A 20,416-nucleotide genomic window follows, 5' to 3' on the forward strand; every position below is an offset into this window, starting at 1 on the left:
ATTTTTTTTCTCGGATTCTTGGAGGTCTGTAAATACACCTTGAATTTAAGACTCTCTCCTTTTCAGACATGTTTTTTTTCAGATTCTTGGAGGACTGTAAATACACCTTGAATTTAAGACTCTCTCCTTTTCAGACATTTTTTTTTGTCAGATTCTTGGAGGTCTGTAAATACACCTTGAATTTAAGACTCTCTCCTTTTCAGACATTTTTTTTCTCGGATTCTTGGAGGTCTGTAAATACACCTTGAATTTAAGACTCTCTCCTTTTCAGACATGTTTTTTTTCAGATTCTTGGAGGACTGTAAATACACCTTGAATTTAAGACTCTCTCCTTTTCAGACATGTTTTTTTTTCAGATTCTTGGAGGACTGTAAATACACCTTGAATTTAAGACTCTCTCCTTTTCAGATCTGACTTTCTCAGAATCTTGGAGGTCTGTAAATACACCTTGAATTTAAGACTCTCTCCTTTTCAGATCTGACTTTCTCAGAATCTTGGAGGTCTGTAAATACACCTTGAATTTAAAACTCTCTCCTTTTCAGACATGTTTTTTTGTCAGATTCTTGGAGGTCTGTAAATACACCTTGAATTTAAGACTCTCTCCTTTGCAGACATTTTTTTTCCAGATTCTTGGAGGTCTGTAAATACACCTTGAATTTAAGACTCTCTCCTTTTCAGACATGTTTTTTTTCAGATTCTTGGAGGACTGTAAATACACCTTGAATTTAAGACTCTCACCTTTTCAGACATTTATTTTCTCAGATTCTTGGAGGGCTGTAAATACACCTTGAATTTAAGACTCTCTCCTTTTCAGATCTGACTTTCTCAGATTCTTGGAGGTCTCCAAAAAAGGTTCCACTAAACATTTACCTTGTCGAAGCTCCGTAGACACGAAGAACGAACCATGACGCTGGTATCGAACCCAACACCAGTGAGAAAGCCTGCACACTCGAGTGCAATGTCTTCACCGTTAAAGAAACTGCTCTTGGTCAAAGTAGAAACACAAATTAATTGCCAGTGCTAACTGTATTGTAATGATTAATAATACAGGAACAGGAACACCACTATAAACTTCTAGCTTGTTGCTGTTTCTGTGAACTTTGTATACATGTCATGATTGTAACCTTTGTTAAAATAAACTTATGTTTAAACCAATAATACAGATGATAATTAGTTTTAACGTCCTCTTAGAACCATTTGGCCTATCTTGGGACAGGATAATACAGACTCTTTATGTGGTTGAGAAGGTGATGCCTGTGCATGTTGATCATGAGAAATGTCTAAATCATGCGTTCTAGTTGTAAGTAAATACGTCAAATTTACTCTGTTGAAACGTGCTGACAACACAAAGAAATTATTAGGGGAAATATTCCACAATTCAGATCAAAAGCGTAACTAATAATAAAACACAATAAATCTGAACCCGAGAGCCTCTGAAGTAAAACTGTAAGTTTGGTGCCTCCCTGTCGTATTGATTGAAAAGGATACAGCTTCCACCAATAACTAATCTGCAACAACAACAAAGGTATATTATTATTATTATTATGATGAAGAGCTTATATAGCGCGAACCACAATTAACTGTGCTCTCCGCGCTTTACATATTAATTTCTGCCGTTTGAAATGGAATTTTTTACAGACAGACAGACAAACAGACATATCCTTTACGTAGATCATGGTTTGAGCATGCTTTGACACTAACTGCTAATGCCATACTTAATATTAATAGAATTTGTAACAGCTTTTCATAACTTTTTTTATTTTTATTTTTTATTTATTATATTAGCATATATCATGATTGTATTTATTGTTCAAAATGCCCCCATGGGTTATGGACCAATAAAACCGTGTCAACTTAATTAAATTCATTGCATACCAAGCATAACAAGAGATACCTAAATTAACAAAATCCAACTCTGATTTACTCAAGCAGACACAGTCATTTTCAAGCTCAACCCACTGACAGAAAAAAGAAAACATTAATAAATAACAACCCCACGTTTTCTTTTTTTAAAAAGGTAGTATTTTCTGTGAATATTTGGTAACCAACAACAGACTTTTGGGAGTATTTTTCCCTGTCCTTCTTTCTTCTTCTTCTGCGTTCGTGGGCTGAAACTCCCACGTACACTCGTGTTTTTTGCACGAGTGGAATTTTACGTGTATGACCGTTTTTTACCCCGCCATTTAGGCAGCCATACGCCGTTTTCGGAGGAAACATGCTGGGTATTTTCGTGTTTCTATAACCCACCGAACTCTGACATGGATTACAGGATCTTTTCCGTGCGCACTTGGTCTTGTGCTTGCGTGTACACACGGGGGTGTTCGGACACCGAGGAGAGTCTGCACACAAAGTTGACTCTGAGAAATAAATCTCTCACCGAACGTGGGGACGAACTCACGCTGACAGCGGCCAACTGGATACAAATCCAGTGCGCTACCGACTGAGCTACATCCCCGCCCGTTTCCCTGTCCAATTTTCAATGATGAAGACAAGATGCTGGAAAAGTACTGTAAAGTAAAATTAGCTGAAGGAATGGAGATAATGCATGTACATGGATATCTAACAGTAAAACTGTATGTAAACGATGCACCCAAAACGACACTCGAATCTTAAAGCAAAGGTCCTATCAAATAAAACATTTTTTACACCCCAAACGCATGAAGCAGGGCCTTACGTTTTCCCCGGTGGATCTGTCTTCCAAAAGATATCATCACTTGTGATGGCATGCTCCACAGCTCCTGGTATCTGTCAACATCAAAACGCAACTGCCAGATCACAGAGCACAGCGAAAGTCTCAGGGCTTGGAAACATGAATACAATGCAGGAAGACAACACAAAAACCTGGGTAGCGCTGTATACTGTATAGCAGCTTGCTTTTCCCAGGGAGAAAGCAGCCCGAATTTCCAAGAGGGTAACCTCACAGGACTGTATGAATATTATCCTTATCAGCCCTTCCCCAAAAAGACATCCATCCGAGAGAATCCTTTACATACTAGCTTGAAGGCGAAATAACATGCTAGACATTCATGGTGAGGGTCCCCCGACGCGCTAAACCTATGTTGTCATGTGTACCGTCAGTACTGTTTTCAGAAAATGTCAAATCTGCAATGAAGCAAATTTACACAGCTATTCCAACCGATATGACCATAATGTGTTAGTGAAGGGCTCAGAGAACGTACTTCTTCTTCCACTTCTGTGTTCGTGGGCTAAAACATGTACACTCGTGGGGGGAGTGGGGGGTTGTTTGGACGAGTTGAATTTTACGTGTATGACCGTTTTTACCCTACCATTTAGGCAGCCATGGCCGCTTTCGGGGGAAGCATGCTGGGTATTTTTGTGTTTCTATAACCCACCAAACTCTGACATGGATTACAGGATCTTGTCCGTGCGCACTTGGTCTTGTGCTTGGGTGTACACACAAAGGGGAATAAGGCACTAGCAGGTCTGCACATAAGTTGGCCTGGGAGATCGGGAAAATCTCCATCCTTAACCCACCAGCCACAGCCAGAATTCGAACCAACGACCTTCCACTTGGGAGGCCGGTGTCTTATCCATTAGGCCACTGCGCCCGTCTGCACGTACAAACAACGATTAAACTGTGCTAATCTCTCATTGCTCATACTTGGTTAGGCAAAAAAAAAAATAGGTCTGTTTACGGTAACCCGACCGACCCTATTTTTTTTTGCGCAACCCTAGACTTTTTTTTTGGCATTTGGGAGAAAAAAAAAAAAAAAAAAAAATTTTGTGCAAAATAACGTAAAAATATGGTTTTTTGGAGAAAAAAAAAAATTAAAAAAAATTCCCGACCTACCGACCCTATTTTTTTGGCCTATGTTACCATAAACAGACCTATTTTTTTTTGGCCTTATGTATCCCGGGCTCCTCCCATGAGACCCCATAAACCTATGTCAAATATCTCCATTGATATATCATGAAGAAAATTTAACAATTCCGTATAGGAGCCTGGTAGGTCAGTTGATGGAGCACTAAACTTGTGGTCCTTGAGTCACGGGTTCCAATCCAAGCTGAGACAGACACGGGTCAACTGTGTGCATGTGCAGACTCAGAGACGGTATCCCTGTCCCACCCTAGTGGCATATAAAAGACCTCAGCAATTCTGCCATAAGTGCCGGTGGCTGATTACACCTAAACACTCACACACACACACACCTGGGTATTGCAACTCTATTTGCTGTTAGCTTTTCATTGGGAGGAAGCGACCCTAATTTCCCAGCAATGGGTAATATATAAAACAATGGAAATGGGAAAAATTGAGAAAAAAAAAAGATTAAAAACACTCATTCAAAGCATACCACTCACCTCGCTAGGAATGTAAGGCCTTCCCCCAACTGCTATCACAATATCATGGGCTTTCAGTATTTGCTGCAAAATAAAATCCGTCAGTAGGAGAAAATACAGAACGGGAATCAACGCCACCACAGCCAAATACACCAACGTTACCACCACCCTTCTGCCACCTTTCTTCCCGTCAATATATACCATCCTTTAAATCCTGAAATAACCATTTTAACTTGTAAAGGGGATAGTGGATTACCCTCCCCACCTGTGATCACAACCTCTGTCAATTTACCTCCATTTTAAGATTCTGTCCCTTGACAGACTTGAGTTTTTCACCTTCAAAGATCTTTCTTTCTTTCTTTCTTTATTTGGTGTTTAACGTCGTTTTCAACCATTCAAGGTTATATCGCGACGGGGGAAGGGGGGAGATGGGATAGGGGAAAGGGGGGAGATGGGATAGAGCCACTTGTTAATTGTTTCTTGTTCACAAAAGCACTAATCAAAAAATTGCTCCAGGGGCTTGCAACGTAGTACAATATATGACCTTACTGGGAGAATGCAAGTTTTCAGTACAAAGGACGTAACATTTCTTACATACTGCTTGACTAAAATCTTTACAAACATTGACTATATTCTATACAAGAAACACTTAACAAGGGTAAAAGGAGAAACAGAACCTGTTAGTCGCCTCTTACGACATGCTGGTTAGCATCGGGTAAATTCTTTCTCGTCCCAACCAATAAGGGACTCCCCCTAACCCGCGGGGGGTTTCAAAGATCTTACTTTTCTGATTATTTGTTCATACATAACCTCTGCAAATGTACCTCCATTCTAAGACTCCCTTTTTTTTAAGACCTGATTTTCTCAGATTTGTAAAGGTCTTACACAGGAGTTCCACTGTACCACTGCCTGTCTGGTGCCAACATTTCCCTTGCATACATGTACACAACCCACAAAACATTGCTCACCTCTTTGCCATTCTTATCCACCGTCTTGATGGTGTTTTGGTCCAGCAGGCTTCCCAGTGCATTCATGTACGTCACATTTCTGAAAAGTACGATATAAATGTGATACAAATCTATCACTTCTGGGTTTAATAATGTCACATTTCTGAAATATACAATACAGATGTAGTATCACCATTGGGTGAAATATCAATGACGTGGTAAAGATGTGAACGTTTATTGTTGTGAATATTGTGAGATAGGATAAATGTAAGGGCTTGACTGTGGCCCGTGTGCAGCATTAACCTTCTTTGTGTTTAATGTAGAAACTGACAAACCCGGGATATCATCCATTTCAGGCTTCTTTTCTGTTCTGCATCACTGCACTTAGGAAACTGTTCAGACCGTCAGTCTGAGCTGAAGTGCACGAAGTGAAACTGGGTGCCACCCAGCTTTGTGGGAGCAAGCTGAGGGGTCTAATTGGTTGAAATTGAGATTTGTTGTGATTTCAACCAATCGGACCCCGAGGCTGGCTCCCACCCAGTCGGGTGCCACCCAGTTTCGCTTCGTGCACCTCCATCAGCCCAGGCTTACACAATGTCTAGAGTAAAAGCTTGTGACTCAGGAAGTCCAGAGGTCCTTGGCCCTTTGTTTGTCTGACTAACTGTTTGTTTGTTCGGACCTGGAAGAGAGTCTACACAGACTCTGATAAATAAATCTCTTGACGAAAGCGACCACCTGGTTATAATTCACACTTTCTACCCCACCTATGTTGACCAAGTTTTTTTTTAAGCCGAGACCAGCTGTGCTGCAGCAGGTCACTCAGAATTGTAGTAACTGTGTATCAACACGCTGGAATGCAGGCGTTAGATGGACGTTACAGGAAGTGACTGAAGCTAACAGTCTGAGCGGATATATCCGTACCTGGTCAGATAGAGCCATATGAGTGGGTACAGATATATCCGTACCTGGGAGACAATGAGTTAAAGCAAGCATGCTACCAACTATGCTACGTGCTGCTTCAACAGACCTCGGTTTTTTTACAGACATCCCATCATTAATAACTCCCTCCCTTTTAAGACCCTGTTCTCTCACACTTTCTGTTCATAACCTCTGTAAATGTACCCCCATTTTAAGACTCCCTCCTTTTTAAGACCTGCTTTTCTCATTTCTAGAGGTCTTCCACAGGGCCTAGCATTGGAAAAAGTGAGTTCAGCTTACAAAGGCGGGGATTTTGAAGATTTGTTGGAGATTTTTTACCTAAAATGAACCCCCCCCCAAAGAAGATTGAGCAACTAAATTATGCCATAGTCCATAGTCTGTATCGGCACATTACTTCTTCTGACTTGCCTTCCGCCTTCGGAACAAAATCCAGCCATTCCCACTTCCAGGAATACCTGGATTCTTTGTCACTGAATGGCCGACCATGTTCAACAATGTCGCTTCGAGACATTATTTCAAGTCTAGAGCCACAAAACACCGGCACAAAGCATGCTCGCGCGATGCCAGAGGAAGTACGTGCTCAAGCAAACTGTCAAACCGATTGAGAATTGAACCGGACGGCGCACACAACGAAAGCGGGGACTGTTTGGGTTTACCGTTTGGGAATAACAGGTTTTTGCATTTCTGAGTACACCAAATCGAGTTCCGCGTACTGGAGATGTTATTTCGGCGTAAAGTACGCCGAACGGCTTACAATGCTAGGCCTTGCTTCCAGGAAGGGATCCACTGCACTTACTTGTCTTTGAGCTGTACTCTGTGTCCGAAGTTCAGAGATTTGACGTAGTTCTGGACTGCGTCTGACAGCCACTCCCTGTAAAACAAACATAAAATTACAATCCATCAGTCACCGTACTTTCGGGACTACATCTCGAATAAGGCACGAAAGTATTCAGCAACATCGAACATTTTACCCATATTCAGTTAACTACAAGGATGACATAAAACAGATTATGTTATATTGTACTGCGGAACCCCCCTTTCAAAACCTCAAAAAATATAAGAAAATCAGATCTTAAAAAGGGGTGAAGTCTTACATTTAAAATGGGGGTAAATTTACAGAGGTTATGAACAAAAAGCCTAAAAAACAAGAGGCGAAGCCTTCAAGGCTCACGTAAGAAATCGACAAACAGTAACACAAACTCAATCACTTCTTCACACATACACACACACACACACACACAGTAAGCGGCATAGGTGACACTGTGCAAGAAAGCGAGACACTAGATCTAGATCTGAATGGTCGATTTCGAAGAAAAAACTAGTCTCGGCCCGCTCAAAATAACAATGACCGAGACTTTCAGTAATTCCTTCGCGTGACGTCTAACCCTCTTACGTCATAATGTGACGTCTTCAAATGTTGTGACGTCTTCAAATGTTAAAGTTTCTACCACAGACATACATACGCACGCACGCACAGACAGACAAAAGTTAGCATCGCATAGGCTACACTTACGTGAGCCAAAAATCCTATTTAGGCGGTCGAAACTACTAAAGAGTGCATGTTTGTGCACGCGTTGAACTGTACAAAATAAAAGAAATGTTACCTAAAATAAATCGATACATAAATGTTGTTTGTATTTTTGACTAAAATGGAAAATTTCTAAAGTAAATTTTCATTTCATTAATATACTTACCCGAATCACATATATAGCAGTTGACACCGTCTGGTATGCTAAGGTACTGAAAGCGCTACCCATCTTTAAAGTAATTAAAGGGAAGCAACCCCACACCAAAAAAGCTGGAACTAGCATATGGTAGTGAGCTACCCCCTGGGAGTTACCTCCCATTAGCTACTTCCCATCCCACGCACGTGGCTACTTCATTCCGGCTCAGAGAAAAACCGAAACAAACAGCGGGGCAGGCGGGAGGGACTTCGATATGTGATTCGGGTAAGTATATTAATGAAATGAAAATTTACTTTAGAAATTTTCCATTAAATTACATATTCTTACTCCGAATCACATATATAGCAGATAACATCAACATGGCGGTGGGCAAGAAATAAATCAAACTCACCATCACATTCTGGACAGGAACTGGCCGGCTGCTATAAGGGCAGGTAGACCGCGAGATCCATCCTGTCTGAGTGCAGCCACGTCTCGAAGATAGTAATTAATGAAAATATCTTCTGAGCGCCAGTAAGCCGTCGAGAGCACCTCGTCAAGCCGTTGCGAGCGAAGAACGGCCAAAGACGAAGACCACGCCCTAGTCTCATGGGCTCTGGCCGAGACCAGGGGAAAGGCAGGCTGAGCCCCCCCCCCACTTGTGTGACACCAACTGTAGGCTTGCCGAATAAGGGACGACACCCACCGGGCCAACGTAACTCTTGAAACGTCTTTCTCCCTTGAAGTGAGAAGAGAGATAAACAATAGCTTTTGTGAGGAGGAACGAACCGGCTGAGTCCGAGCCAAATACAGACGTAAGGCCCTAACTGGACAGTTGACCGAATCAGGGTCATCCGGAGCCAACGCGTTGGTCAAGGCCTTGACGCGAACCAACGGAGAGGCCTGCCCCGGAGCCTGATTCTTGGCCAGGAAGTCGGGACGGAAACGAAGAGATACTGAGCCGTCCGACTCGAACAAAATGTCACCTGGCAGACCCGACAGAGCGTGGACCTCGCTACCCCGTCGGGCCGTAGCCAAAAGAACCAGAAAAAGAGTCTTGCGAGTGAGATTGTAGAGACTCGACTCGCTCAAAGGCTCAAATTCCGCGGACCGCAAGAACGCTAAAACAAGGAACAGGTCCCACTTAGGAGCGGGCAAACGAGACCGGACCTCCTTGAGAGCAGCGCCCTTAATGACAGCAGCGATCACCCCCCCCACTTGAACAGATCGGCCGATCTGCTTGAGAGTAGCAGAGATCGCAGAGCGCCGGACCCTCATAGAGGAGACGGAGGCACCCTGCGAAAACATAAACGAGAGGTGGTTGGCGACCTGCATAGAGCGAGGAGCCACTGCAACCACCCCTTTAGCGGAACACCAGGAGGCCCAGGCCCTCCAGTGCGAGGCGTATACGGACGAGGTGGAAGCCCTATGGGAGCTGCCCACCAAGTCCAGCGTCGGAGAAGACGCACCAGAGCGCCTCAGTGAGTCCCGAACAACATCCACACGTGAAGCTTCAGAAGACTGGGCTCCTCGTGTGGAATGCCTGTTCGGGGCTGCACTAATTCCCCTCTTCGCAGAGAGAGAGGAATGGGAGGACCTTGGGCGAGCCGAAGCAGGTCTGGGAACCAGTCCTGCGACGGCCAGAGGGGCGCGACCAGAAGTAGAAGGGCCGGCCCCTCCAGCTCCGCCTTTCGAATTACTCGGCCGAGTAATGGGAAAGGCGGAAAGGCGTACGCCTCCAGACCCGTCCAGGGAATGTCCAGAGCGTTCACTCGCCAAGCCTGAGGGTCCGGGAATGGCGAGACGAACACCGGGAGCCTCTTCGAGAACCTGGTGGCAAACAGGTCGACGAGAGGCTTTGGGACTTGGGTCCAAAGGCGAAGCAGTGCCCCGTGAGTGACTGTCCACTCGGACTGAAGCACCCTGCCGGAGCGACTGAGAGCGTCCGCCAGAGTGTTCAGCCTCCCTGGAAGGTACCTGGCGGAGATCGAGATGCGGTGTTGGTAACACCACCTCAAGACCTCGCAGGTCCTGTCCGAGAGAGACGGGGACCGCGAGCCTCCCTGCTTGTTGATATAAGCTGCCACTGTCGTGTTGTCTGTAAACAGACGAACATGCTTGGCCTGCAGGGAGGGCAGAAACCGGGTGAGAGCTAGAGCTACTGCTTCTAGTTCCAGCCGGTTGATATGCCACTGGCTCTGTTCCACCGACCACAGACCTGACACCGTGTGTAGGTCCGTGTGAGCCCCCCACCCCAGCAAGGACGCGTCCGTGAACAGGTCCAAGTCCGGGGGAGGCAAGGCAATCGGAACCCCTCTGCACACCCACTCCGTGTCCAACCACGGGAGGGTGGTAGACTGGAACCATCCCTGGAGAGGGACGAGGACGTTCCAATCCACCCGAGTCGAGCCCACAAACGGCTTCAGAGCTGCCTGAAAAGGACGCTTGTGTACCCGACCCAGAGGGACCAACAGAGCCATGGATTCCATCTGTCCCAAGATGGAGGCAAGAGAGCGAAGGGGCGCCTGCAGGAGGGGCAAAGTCGAGCGTATCTGAGCTTGGAGCTTGTCCACCCTCTTTTGAGAGGGGCGGACAGTCCAAGCGACCGTGTCGAAGGACATCCCCAAGTAGGTGAACGTCTGCGACGGGGTCAGCTCCGACTTTGACGCGTTGATCGAGAACCCCAACGAGTGGGCTTCCCGAAGAACCGTCTGGGTATGCTGCGTGCAGCCTGCCTGGGACTGGTTCAGAACGAGCCAGTCGTCCAGGTAAACCCGCAGGCGGATACCCTGAGACCTCACCAGAGCGCCCAGCTGTCGGACCACCATGGTAAAAATCCATGGTGCGAGCGACAAACCGAAAGGGAGGGCGCGGAACTGGTAGACCTGCTCGTCCCACCGGAAACGAAGCCATTTCCGGTCGGACGGATGCACCAGGATGTGAAAGTATGCATCTGTCAGGTCTATGGAGGTCGCCCAATCTCCTGGGCGGAGAGAGTCTCTGACCTTGGCGGGCGTCTCCATCTTGAACTTTATCTCTCTCAAGAAAGTATTGAGAAAAGATAAGTCCAAGACCGGACGCCACGCCCCTGAAGCTTTGGGCACGGCGAAAAGGCGCCCGTAAAATCCCAGGGAGCTTTGGTCCAGGACCCTCTCCACTGCCCCCTTCTGCACCAGGGAGGCAACTTCCGTTTGCAGAACGGATCTTGCCTCCTGAGAGCAGGGGGGCTTGAAGCGTGGCGGATGTCGGGAAAGAGGAGCCTTCTCCTCCCGCCATAAGAGACGGAAGCCCGATCTCACAACTCCCACTATCCATTGGCTGTCTACTGAGACCATCCAATGGGTGAGTGCCCGGGAGAGGCCCCCCGCCATCACCAAAGTGGAGGGCGGGGGGGGGGGTGAGACCGGGGGCGCTTCATTGGGGGTGAGGCTTGCTGTTAGAGCCGCCACGCCCCCTTCCCGACACTGTCTTCTTCTTGCCACCTCGAGAGCTCTGCTGAGCAGGCCTCTTTTGAGCAGGCTTGGGCTTGGAACTCGGCTGAGACTTCCCCTGCTGGGAAGGCTTAGCCTGCTTCGCGCCCTGTAGAGCCATGTCCAGGAACTGAGCGTCCTTGTTGGACTGAATCTCTGCCTGCCGAGCGACAAGCGCCATGTGGCCGAGCAGCGATCCCTCTACAACCGGAGACACACGTAGTGTGTCTCTGGTAGCCTGATCGGCAAACTGAGAGTTGGCAAGAAACAACTCCCTCCTTGTCAAGACCGCATGCGCGTATTGCAAAGAGGAGAGACGAGTCTGTTCCTCATTGACCTTCGCCAGGGCCGTAAGCAGGGAGGAGACATCATCCGCATTTTGCTCCTCACTGAGGGAAAAAGGGACAAGAGAGTCGGTCAACGACCGAGACAGTGCCCGCACCAGCGTCTCGGAGATGGAAGCCAGCTCCAAGAGCTGACGACCGATCTCCTCCAGGGAGATAAGAGTACCCTCCCGCACTGGCACAACCGAGTCAGACTTGACTGGTTTGACAAGCAAAGCCTGCAGCTCCTGCGTCACCGGTAAGATGGCACGCGGGAGAGCAAAGGAAGTGGTGAGGTTGCGGCTACGGACAGGGAAAGCAATCCTCTTCTGTGCAGAATGCACAAAGGAAGAGGACTGCCCTTCATCCGCAAGCCAACCACGAGCCCGTTCCGGAACCGGCCCAAAAGGTGCCAGAAGAGGGAACGGCTCAACCGGAATACCACTGCTCCGTTTGTTCGGGTGCACCAGAACTTGGGACAGGTGGTATGAGACAGACGGAGATTCCACAAACCGGAAGGAGGAAGCGTCATCCTTATCCGGCAGGAAGTCTGCCATAGCTGAAGGCGCCGCCGAAACGGAAGTAGCGGACGTCGCTACACCTTCTGCAAAATACCGCGAAGTCACCTCGGCTGCAGAGTCAAGAATGGACTTGAGCTGAGAGGAAAACACAGTACGGGTGTCTTCGCTGACCACTGACTGCAGTTCAGACTGATCCATCAGCGAAGAACGACCGTAGTCATCAACCACAGTGGCTGAAGGGTACTCTGGATGACCGGAAACCGGAAACCTGTACCCACGAACATCGTCCTGGTTTAAACCCTGCCCAGTAGGGAGAGGGTAAACCGGAACACCGTCCGAGAACGCCGGATGTGGTTGGGCGGAAGTCAAAACCTCAGCAGAGGAAAGAGACGACCGTCCGTGCTGAAGCACCGGAAGTGCAAAAGCATCACGCTGTTGTTCCCTCTCCGCCATCCAAGAGGAAGTGGACGGTAGAGGGACAGCGTGTCCGGCCGAAGCCGGAAATGCAGACACCATAACCGCCGGGGGCGGAAGCGGTGAATGCACGAACTGCGGCCGGAAGCCGTGAAGCCCGTAGGCCAGCTCATGATCCATCCCATCGCGGCTGGCATTGCGAGCAAGCGTGGGGGGACCTATGTTTCCGGCGGGAGCCGGAAGCGCAGTAACCGTAAACGGTCGCCGCTGCTGGCTAACAGAGTCCTGCTCTACAAGAGGAGGCCTGCCGCCAGCCGAAAGCAGGGAGTGACCCTGCGCACACGAACCGTTGCCCGCACGGGGCTGTCCAGGCGCTTCACGAGAGCAAGAGGACCGGTTCAACTTACTTGTAACGTCTCCACCCGAGACAGGAAGTTGAGGAGCGGAAACAGAAGAAACCTTCCCGGAAGAGAGGGACTGAGTGTCCCCCCCCGAAACCGGAACGGCAGCGCTAACTGGAGTAGACGAGCGCTGCATCTCTGTCTGTACCAGAGAGCGAATCTCCGGGATAAGAGTCTGCAAGAGAGAGGACACAATCGTCCCCTGGTCCGACGCCGACAAAGCAGAGGGCGCAGAAACAACAGTAGAACTAGCACAAACGGGGGTGCTAGAAAGCGGAGGTGAAATAGGCACTGACAAAATTGTGTTGCGTGCAGCGTCTGACACCAATACAACAGGCTTAGAGCTAGAGGACTTGGGCTTAATCTTGCCCTTAATGTCTCCTTTACCCTTACGTTTATCCTGGTCTGCCATGCTGACCAACAACAAACAAGAAACAAGCGAAAAAATTTCACAGAAAAAGTTACTGAAAACGAAAGTCCTAACGGACAGCTAAGCAGTAACTACAGCAAAATAAAAACGAACCAAGCTTGCAACACACAATGCACAAGCGTCAGTGAACACGCCACAAAATACAAGCCAGCAAAGCTAACTGTAAACAAAATGGCGAAAGCACAACAGGTTACTGACGAACAATGTCCAAAGGACAACAGACAGCAACCAACGCACAAGTTCGAAAACAGAAAAATACAGAACGAGCTCACCAAAACAGGCGCCCGCACGGGAGACAAGATGAGTTACGTGGCCGGCAGGTGAACGAAACAGCACAAGGCAGCCACAGTAGCGCACAGAAAATTCAATGACCTCTCACCAGGACAGCTGAAGTCGGAATGAAGTAGCCACGTGCGTGGGATGGGAAGTAGCTAATGGGAGGTAACTCCCAGGGGGTAGCTCACTACCATATGCTAGTTCCAGCTTTTTTGGTGTGGGGTTGCTTCCCTTTAATTACTTTAAAGATGGGTAGCGCTTTCAGTACCTTAGCATACCAGACGGTGTCAACTGCTATATATGTGATTCGGAGTAAGAATATGTAATTTAATACGACTTTTTACACAAATCGAGACAGCCAGTGTTCCTCTGAGCCAGACCAAAATATGACATTTTACACAGATCTCGATAGTCATTGTTCACCTTGCCCGCTGGCATGGTCACGGAGGAACACTGGCAGTCTCGATCTGTGTCAAATGTTATAACGTTACAGTGGTATCTGTCAATTGTGAAGCCGATCTGGTGGGAGGATAACCCCACATAAAGAAAACTGTATTCAACAGTGTCTCCTGGTCTATTAACATGACTTCTGTATGTCTGTCATAAAGGATAGGCTGGTTGGATTGGATTGGATTGGATAAGATTTACAGTCCAGTGAGGTTACCCTCATGGAAATTCGGGCTGCTTTCTCCCCGGGGAAAGCGAGCTGCCATACATACGGCGCTACCCATATTTTTTTCCCTGCATGCGTGTATTCATGTTTCCTGAGACTTAATGCCGTGTGAGATGGAATTTTTTTACTTTATTCCAAGTCCCACGGGTATTTGATGGACATTTTTATCTATGCCTATACAATTTTGCCAGGAAAGACCCTTTTGTCAATCGTGGGATCTTTAACGTGCACACCCCAATGTAGTGTACACGAAGGGACCTCGGTTTTCCGTCTCATCCGAAAGACTAGCACTTGAACCCACCACCTAGGTTAGGAAAGGGGGGAGAAAATTGCGGCCTGACCCAGGCCTGAACACGCAACCTCTCGCTTCCAAAATCATCCTCTCATCTCAGGTACAAGAGACCAATTTGTGAAATAATTCTGTCGGGCTTGCTTGTGTTGTGGAAGAGTAGTTTGTTGTGATATCTGCTCTCTATAAGTCATGATTGTCCATACTGCCTGGCCACACAGCCAGCCTCAGCTTAGCCCTGCATGCCTCTGCGGCAGTCTGCATTCAGCTATCACAGTGAACAGTCTCTTGCTTCAGTACTCTCTACTTTGTGCTTGTGTTTAACCTTACCTTTTAGTCTTATCTTCAATACAGTGTAATCATTACTATACACGCCTTCACAGGGCTGTCTATGTGTGTGAGTATCAGTCATACAACACATACATCATATCATTACATTCCCTTGTTTTCCCACGTGACATTGTAGGCATGCCTCATCATCCATTGTTGTATAAATCACTCAAAAAGAAAGAATTGCTTGTCAAATGATGTTTAAACCTACCAGGAAAATGGGACGTTCTGAGGGACATCCCAGCCATAGGCCCGAGCATCGTTGAGCGAGTGTCCGAGAATGGCTGCCTGGTGCATCAGCTTCTTGGGTATGCAGCCCACATTGACACACGTACCCCCCAGACCCCACTGTGTACCTGCACACGTCAATACAAAAGCAAAATGTACAAACTCATTAAAAATGATCACTCTTTAAAAGTCTAGGTGTTCTGTTCAGTGGTCTTGTCCTGAGCGGCAGACATTCTGGGTATACAGTGGCACCCCTTTTTAAGACCCCCAAATTTAAGACTTCCTCCGTTTACAGACTTTACTTTTTCAGATTGTCTTGTCATAACCTCTGTAAATTAACCTCCATTTCAAGGCTCCCTCCCTTTTAGTTTTAAGAACTAATTTTCTCACACTTTTAGAGGTCTTTTTTGTTTGTTTGTTCGTTCATGGGCTGAAACTCCCACGGCTTTTACGTGTATGACCGTTTTTACCCTGCCATTTAGGCAGCCATACGCCGCTTTCGGAGGAAGCATGCTGGGTATTTTCGTGTTTCTATAACCCACCGAACTCTGACATGGATTACAGGATCTTTTTCGTGCGCACTTGGTCTTGTGCTTGCGTGTACACATGGGGGTGTTCGGACACCGAGGAGAGTCTGCACACAAAGTTGACTTTGAGAAATAAATCTCTTGCCGAACGTGGGGACGAACTCACGCTGACAGCGGCCAACTGGATACAAATCCAGCGCGCTACCGACTGAGCTACATCCCCGCCCTGACTGAGCCACATCCCCGCCCTGACTGAGCTACATCCCCGCCCTGACTGAGCTACACCCCCGCCCTGACTGAGCTACACCCCCGCCCTGACTGAGCTACACCCCCGCCCTGACTGAGCTACACCCCCGCCCTGACTGAGCTACATCCCCGCCCTGACTGAGCTACATCCCCGCCCTGACTGAGCTACATCCCCGCCCTGACTGAGCTACATCCCCGCCCTGACTGAGCTACATCCCCGCACTGACTGAGCTACATCCATATCCCCGCCCTGACTGAGCTACATCCCCGCCCTGACTGAGCTACATCCCCGCCCTGACTGAGCTACATCCCCGCCCTGACTGAGCTACATCCCCGCCCTGACTGAGCTACATCCCCGCCCTGACTGAGCTACATCCCCGCCCTGACTGAGCTACATCCCCGCCCTGACTGAGCTACATCCCCGCCCCTGACTGAGCTACATCCCCGCCCCTGACTGAGCTACATCCCCGCCCCTGACTGAGCTACATCCCCGCCCTGACTGAGCTACATCCCCGCCCTGACTGAGCTACATCCCCGCCCTGACTGAGCTACATCCCCGCCCCTGACTGAGCTACATCCCCGCCCTTTTAGAGGTCTTGAAATGGGGTGTAAACACACATGTTACCTTCCTGACCCCATCGTCCCTGTAGGCATGAAAACAACCTCAAAATGTACACGCTCTTTCAAACAAGAAAAGGAAATGCTTGTATGGACAGCGAGATGGATGGACGACCGTCTGTTGTTACAAGTTACATTGCTCATTACAAAGCCTCTCCTGATTACCAAGGTGAGCAAAAAAAACTTTAATAAAAAATTAAAAAAATTCTCCGACGTACCCTGAGTGGAAGGTTTCACAAAATCCAGCACTGCCACCTTCTTGCCAAGCCGAGCAGCTGAAAAATCCCAAGACAGGTGATATATATATACTTTTAAACAAATATGTATTAAAGACACTATTAATCTGTATCACTATCAGCCACTCTTCTCCTCTCTGCTATAGTATACATTTTTATTATTCTGTTACAGTTACACTGCAATCTGATTTAGTAACATCTAGCAGTCATCAAAAACGGGATGAGTATGCCTGAAGCTTTTGCGAACATCTTGGTCGCAACAACATATGCAGGGATGGCCAAATCACACAAATGTAACTCGCCAGCTTGGCTTGGCGAGTTACTTCCAAGAAAGTAGCTAGCCTGCCAGAAATGTTACTCAACTTACTGGCAAGGTACATACCATTACCACATAACAAATTATGAGTGTTAGATTTCTTTACACACACAAAAACAGTGGTGACACACACAAGAGCCTTGTTATTTGTTTCGCTATGATTTTGCAGACGACAGAAGTTCCTGCATCTGCAGTGTTTATAGACTTTATAACTCGATAGTACAACAAGTTTTGCATTTTACCAGAATTTTAACTGGCCAGCCGGGCGAGCTGCTAGGCAGTTTCTACCAGCCCAGTGGATTTTTTACTCGCCCCTGGCGACCGGGCGTCAGATTTGGCCATCCCTGTGCAACAAGCATTTCAACCTTTACTCTGCAGACCTGTGTACACTCTTGCCATAATTGTTAATGTTTGTTATAATACCTTCTTTTGAGCAAGCCAGACCACCAGAACCACCTCCGATGACGACGAGATCATAACTGTTGCCTTGATTATCTGAAAATGTAAGTCATCAAGAGATCATCTTTAGGAAAAAAAACATGCACATGAGTTACGTTTACAACCAAATTCTTTACCAAAACAAAAACCAAAACCCACAGACATTGCACATATTCATTTTGTAATCGTTTTTACTTTTAATCACTGCATTTAAGAATGTTCAATGAAATTAATATCATGAATGGTTATGAAGATTATTTCACCATTCACTATTCTTTTTTCTGTTCTTTTTTTTCGGGGGGGGGGGGGGGAGGGGTTGCTTCTGCAACACACTACTCATTCTTGAAAGGTAGGTATCTTCTTGCTGCCCACGTTTTGGCACAGGCTCATCTGAGCTGAAGATTTCCAGGGAAACAAAACTAAGGCGTGCAATATTATGGCTGGCGTTGACAGGGGGCGGCATTTTAAGTCAAAGGAACACTAAAGCCTATACTATAACACTTCACTTTCTTCTGATACCTGAAAAAGCCCGCGCCGCACAGAGCCTTTGCTGAGAAACTGAAAGTAAGATCCGAGGTGCCAAGGTCGGCAGCCTCACCGCCGCCATCTTTGAACAGTGCTTGGAAGGGAAGCCACTCTGCGGTAAAGCGGCTGGATTGATAAGGGAGGTTTGGGCAGACCTTTATTTTTTTTTTACTGTGTACTGTACACTACATTTAACCAGAAAACAGCAACAAGAACAAATAACTCATGAACTAGTTTTGACTTTCGTCTTTATCAGCAAAAGAACAACAAGAAACTCAGTAAAACGAAGAACTAGACAGAAAAAGAAAATGAAGAGAATGAGCACAGAATCAACTGTTCGTGACAGTCAACGTAACCTAAAATCAGTCAGTCAACCCGTAAAATGTGAATAGTCTGGCTCAGTGGCCAGTCGGACGGACGAGATTTTTTTAAATTTTTATTAAATCAAAACAACTTTTATGAAGTCGTTCTTGAGGGCAATTAGTACTAGTAGTAGTATCATCTTCTGAGTATGATTGCTTGTTCTCAACTGACCTTCACGATCGCCGGCGGCAATCATTGTTTGACCTCTGTATAGAAACGTTTTTTCAGGTTGCTTTGCCGAGTTTTTTTCTTCTTTTTTTAAATAAGGGCCCAGAATATTGACCTCTTTTTGTGTCATACTGATAACTACAGGGGCGGATCTGGGTTTTGAAAGGGGGGGGGGGGTGCAAAGTTATTTTTTTTTTGTTTGTATCTTATCAGCGAAGACGCGAAGCGCCGAACCGATGGCGCGAAGCGCCGAGCATGCTAGGGGGGTCCGGGGGCATGCCCCCCCGGAATTTTTTTTTAAAAAGGAAGCAAAATTGTGCAATCTGGTGCAATCTGAGCGTGTAAAGTGCTATTTTCAGGTGATACATTGTTCTTCTTTTTTTTTTTCTTCTTTTTTTTTTCTTTTTTTTTGTCCCGCTGGGGGGGGGTGCAATTGCACCCATTGCACCCCCCCCCCCCCAGATCCGCCCCTGAACTAGCTTTTATTCTGGGCGAGTTATGCTTGGTCAGTAGTATCATTTTGTTCGGCCGGCTTCAGTCATCACCGTTATGTCCAACTAATTAGAGCGAGTATGTTTTTATAGAAATTCAGAAAAAAATAAAATACAGAAGAATTTGCAACTGGTTCATTTTAGGAGCCTGAGCGCTTAATAATCATGGACTGACCAGTGAAGAAGTCACCAAAAAACGATTGAAAAAACAAAAAGCCCACAATAGTCCAAATAACTTGAGGATACAACTTAGTGTGCGAGTCAGACTAACTTGTTCAAATGTGCATCGGATTTATTTGTATTAGTTTGATGAGAACATTATTTGAAGCATAACAACTTGAAAAACGAAAGAAACTATTCAAAACAGAGAGAAAATAAATGAAATCACCAACTTTCACGTATAAAGAAGACTGTTTGGTGTATTTTGTTGAAAGCTTGAGGATTAGTTAGGGGTTACTTCAAGTAAGTTTCTTTATGCATGACTGAAACCAATCTTTATCTCGTTTTTCTTCAATTTGTTGAAGGTGGTCCTGGGATTTTGCTCTTATTTTTTGTTTGCGCTGGAAAGACGGGGCCAACTCCGCTAAAATGTAACAAGTACAGTCAGAGCAAGTACAGCAAGTATTATCGTGCAAGTTCTCCAGAGGGGGCACTGAAATGCGGCGATTGAAATTGTTTTGAGCGCTCTAGCATCGTTGTAGTTTGTCAGAACAGGAGGCACGTGGTCCGTATTACTGAAGAACAGGGGTCAAGTTCTTCCCCTACGTCACTGGCGGCCCGGCCCTCAGCCGGACTATATACCAAGCGTTTGCTTTTTCAATACCCTGTACTATCGCTTCACGCTTGTGTTTATGTGTGTGGGTGTGATCGACTGCGCTGTGTGTGCGTGAGTGTGGGTGTGTGTGTGTGTGTGTGCGCGCGCTATGATATAGTGATTTAACATATTATTTTTCTTACTATGTACTTAGCTTTAACTTGTGTGAGTGTGTGTTTTTCTTTGGATGTTGTTGTTTGTATAATTAATGCATTATGGCATTTACACTACTGTATGAACTAGGATACTATTTATTGTAAACATGTATTGCATTGTTCAGTTCAAGTTGATGTAAAGCGCGGAGAGCGTGGGTTAACCCCATGGTTCGCGCTATATAAGCTTGCCACTATTATTATTATTATTATTATTATTATTATTATTATTATTATTATTATTATTATTATTATTATTATTATTATTATTATTATTATTATTATCATTATTATTATTATTATTATACCAGAAAAGAG

General features: G+C 46.3%; 1 protein-coding gene across 1 annotated transcript in view; it reads right to left on the reverse strand.

Annotated features, from left to right (window-relative positions):
- Positions 1-18,374, reverse strand: part of LOC138976599 (thioredoxin reductase 2, mitochondrial-like) — a 58,688-nt gene extending 40,314 nt beyond the window's left edge. Inside the window, exons 1-10 of the mRNA XM_070349461.1 lie at positions 18,105-18,374; positions 17,571-17,642; positions 16,814-16,870; positions 15,188-15,332; positions 6,982-7,056; positions 5,268-5,346; positions 4,321-4,383; positions 2,675-2,745; positions 1,489-1,508; positions 871-962 (exon numbers count right to left, since the gene is read on the reverse strand). Coding sequence (XP_070205562.1) covers positions 871-962; positions 1,489-1,508; positions 2,675-2,745; positions 4,321-4,383; positions 5,268-5,346; positions 6,982-7,056; positions 15,188-15,332; positions 16,814-16,870; positions 17,571-17,642; positions 18,105-18,192 — 762 coding nt within the window. The 5' untranslated portion in view covers positions 18,193-18,374. The remainder of the gene's footprint in view (positions 1-870; positions 963-1,488; positions 1,509-2,674; positions 2,746-4,320; positions 4,384-5,267; positions 5,347-6,981; positions 7,057-15,187; positions 15,333-16,813; positions 16,871-17,570; positions 17,643-18,104) is intronic.
- Between the last annotated feature and the right edge of the window lie 2,042 nt (positions 18,375-20,416).

The sequence above is a fragment of the Littorina saxatilis genome, linkage group LG9 (genome assembly GCF_037325665.1).
Source record: "Littorina saxatilis isolate snail1 linkage group LG9, US_GU_Lsax_2.0, whole genome shotgun sequence".
In the NCBI taxonomy this organism is placed as follows: Eukaryota; Metazoa; Mollusca; class Gastropoda; order Littorinimorpha; family Littorinidae; genus Littorina; species Littorina saxatilis.